The sequence below is a fragment of the Buceros rhinoceros genome, unplaced genomic scaffold, assembly GCF_000710305.1.
Source record: "Buceros rhinoceros silvestris isolate BGI_N320 unplaced genomic scaffold, ASM71030v1 scaffold660, whole genome shotgun sequence".
In the NCBI taxonomy this organism is placed as follows: Eukaryota; Metazoa; Chordata; class Aves; order Bucerotiformes; family Bucerotidae; genus Buceros; species Buceros rhinoceros.
The window spans coordinates 164-2,769 of record NW_010389960.1 but is presented as its reverse complement, the minus strand read 5'-3'; the positions used below and the strand labels follow the sequence as shown (position 1 = coordinate 2,769).

General features: G+C 46.9%; 1 protein-coding gene across 1 annotated transcript in view; it reads left to right on the top strand.

The window, feature by feature from the left end:
• SEC31A (SEC31 homolog A (S. cerevisiae)) overlaps positions 1-2,043 on the top strand; it is a gene marked incomplete at its 3' end in the record, with an annotated part of 33,097 nt that extends 31,054 nt beyond the window's left edge. The window contains exon 20 of the mRNA XM_010135783.1: positions 1,914-2,043. Coding sequence (XP_010134085.1) covers positions 1,914-2,043 — 130 coding nt within the window. The remainder of the gene's footprint in view (positions 1-1,913) is intronic.
• Positions 2,044-2,606: the final 563 nt, after the last annotated feature.

The following is a 2,606-nucleotide window of genomic DNA, read 5'->3' as shown; positions in this document are numbered from 1 at the left end:
GGAAGGGCTCAAAGAGGAACAAGTGCCATATCAGAAAGGTGCCCAATGGTAGGCTGATGAACTAGAATAGAAAGAAATTATATTTGAGTCTTAGGGTACTTGTTTTGTTTAACTTCCTTTTAAGAACGTATGCACTCAGGGCTTGTTTGAGCTTGAGGCAGCCTTTGTTTAATTGCTGTCTCAAATTGGAACATGTACTTCAAACTTGGTTTTCTTTGAGCATAGGTTTTTGAACCCTCTTTTTCACCTGAAAAAAAGCTGGGGAAGGAGATGGAAAAGTCTTTTAGATGACTCCACTGATGGATTATGCACACACTAGCAGTGGTTGTTGTATGGCTGACTGCACCATTGGCCTGGCATTGTGCAGGGTTCGAGACTGATAGACTGGGGTCAGACAAGATTTCAGGGCTGCAGCTTTTCCTCTGCCTGTGCTTAGGTGGGGTGTCAAGCTCCTTATCCCGGCTGTGTATCCCATTGCTGGACAGCTCACCCTCTCCTTGCTCAGGGACATTGCAGGAATAGGATGTTCTTGGTTTCTGTCCCATCAGAAAGGTAGTAGTGGTTATACGAACTGAAGGGCTTTGGAGTAACAAAGAAGGAAGATAAGGGAAAGGAGCTGTGGGAGACTGGCTGGGAAGCAGTTAGCATTAAAGATGTATGTTTGTGCATGTGCAAGAGCTGAATATCAGATGTTAATATTTTTTTAATTCATCTTAAGCTCGATCTAAACAGACTGCTTTTGTGTGAATTTAACATGGAACTTGAGACTTAGAGCTGTGGTTATTGGTTCTTAGTGTCATGCTGTAGTCTGGGAGGGGCTTCTCCAATAGGAAAATGTGATGAAAGAGGCAGACCTTGCTCACCAACATGTGTAACACTGCACCCACTCCACAGCCTGTTGTAGCTGCGTCTCCGCTCTGCTTCATCTTCACTCTGCAGTTCACTTTGGCTCAATGCCCAATGATTTAATCGATCTAGAATGCCCTTTTCATTGTTCTTCTGAGATTTGTCAGCTGTGTTACAAGTACCAGCATGTAAACCTTTCTGCATTCACTTATTTGCATCTCATTTTGTGAAACCCTTCAGCCTTTTTTATTGTTTTGTTTTCCATGATTGGTATTTCTTTGTTCAATTCAGGTTAGAATTGCCCCTACTGTCACTACCTGGAGTAACAAAACTCCTACTGCCCTTACCAGCCATACTTCTGCAGGCTGTCCCTCTGACACACAGGTATAACCTTCATTTTTCCTCTCTTGAGTCCCTCCTCCACCCCGATATGTCCCCTGGTGTAGTCTGTGTGCTTGACACAGTCTGGTACGGATAGGCCAAAGGAGCAGCTTCCGTGTGTGCTCTGGTTTTGCTCCTCTGCACCTCATGTTACGTGTTTTGGTTTTGGGTTCTTTATTTTTTTGTTTTTGTTTTTTTTTCCCACCAATGCCCAGATGAGTGGATCTGGAAAGCCTTGAGTGGGAACTCAGTGTGACCTGAGTCTCCCAAGCCCTTTACCCACTCAGGTATATTTGAGGTGTGGTGATATTTTTCCTTTTACATGGAAATTGGAAGCTTCAGAGTTAATGTTTAAGTTGTTTATCTGGAAGCTGTGGATGACAGGGCTCTCTCAGGCCGCCTAAAAAATGGGCAGCCCTGGCAAAGACCTCTTCCTTGTGGGGGAAGTTCTGTGCTGCTCTGCTGCTGATGATGTCACTGCACATACAGGCTGTGCTTTCAGTCATACACTGGATGCCTTAAGGGGGGTTGGAGACATTTGCCCCTGTGCTGGTGGCTCTTTCAGGGAATGTGGTTTCAGGCCTTGAAATATGAACTGAGCATTTTATTATACTTCAGCACTGCAATACCATTGCCAACTGAATCCTATCTCTCCTACCCTTTTTTCTGCAATCCTTTTTTTACAGGGAGACAACCTACCTCCTCCAGGGTTTATGGTGCCGGGTGCTGTTAACCCTAACTTGCCACCACAGCAAGCCACATCTTCCAATTACAGCATGTACTCACAGGCAGGGGCCCGGCCAACATACCTGCAGAGTAAGTAGCAGCACCTTCCCCCTCCCTCCCGCTCAGGTGGGCCAGCCAAGCGATGAGACCCACATTTACCTGGGGATAGCCAGTCCCCCTTCTTCTAGTTGGGAAGGTTCAGGCCAAGCCAGTCCCACATTTCGTGGGGAGAAAAAAAGCTCCTGAAATGAAATCTGAGGATTGTAAATTCTTGGTGGGGGCCAAACATCAGGCACCCTCTGTCAGATGCTGCGTTTCTTCTGAGAATATGTCTGCTCACAGATCTTAGACTTACTCCTCAGCTGGCCTTTCCCAAGGGTGTGCTGGGGTCGATAACCCTCCCAGTGTGAGTCCTGCAGAAGCAGCACGGGCCTGGCAACGAGGCACCCAACTTACCTGTGTACATCTGGGTCGTGCAGTTCTCATTGAGTCTCCATGAAGATGGGAAAGGGAGTGAGGTGGACAAGGGCGGTAGTAGAGGTGAAGGGGTCAGAGCACTGACATACTCAAAGAAGGGGACTGAAAGAACAGGCACCAGGCAGGAAAAAGTGGGCATAGATGCACAGAGAAGAGGCAGTGAAGTTAAGCTGCAC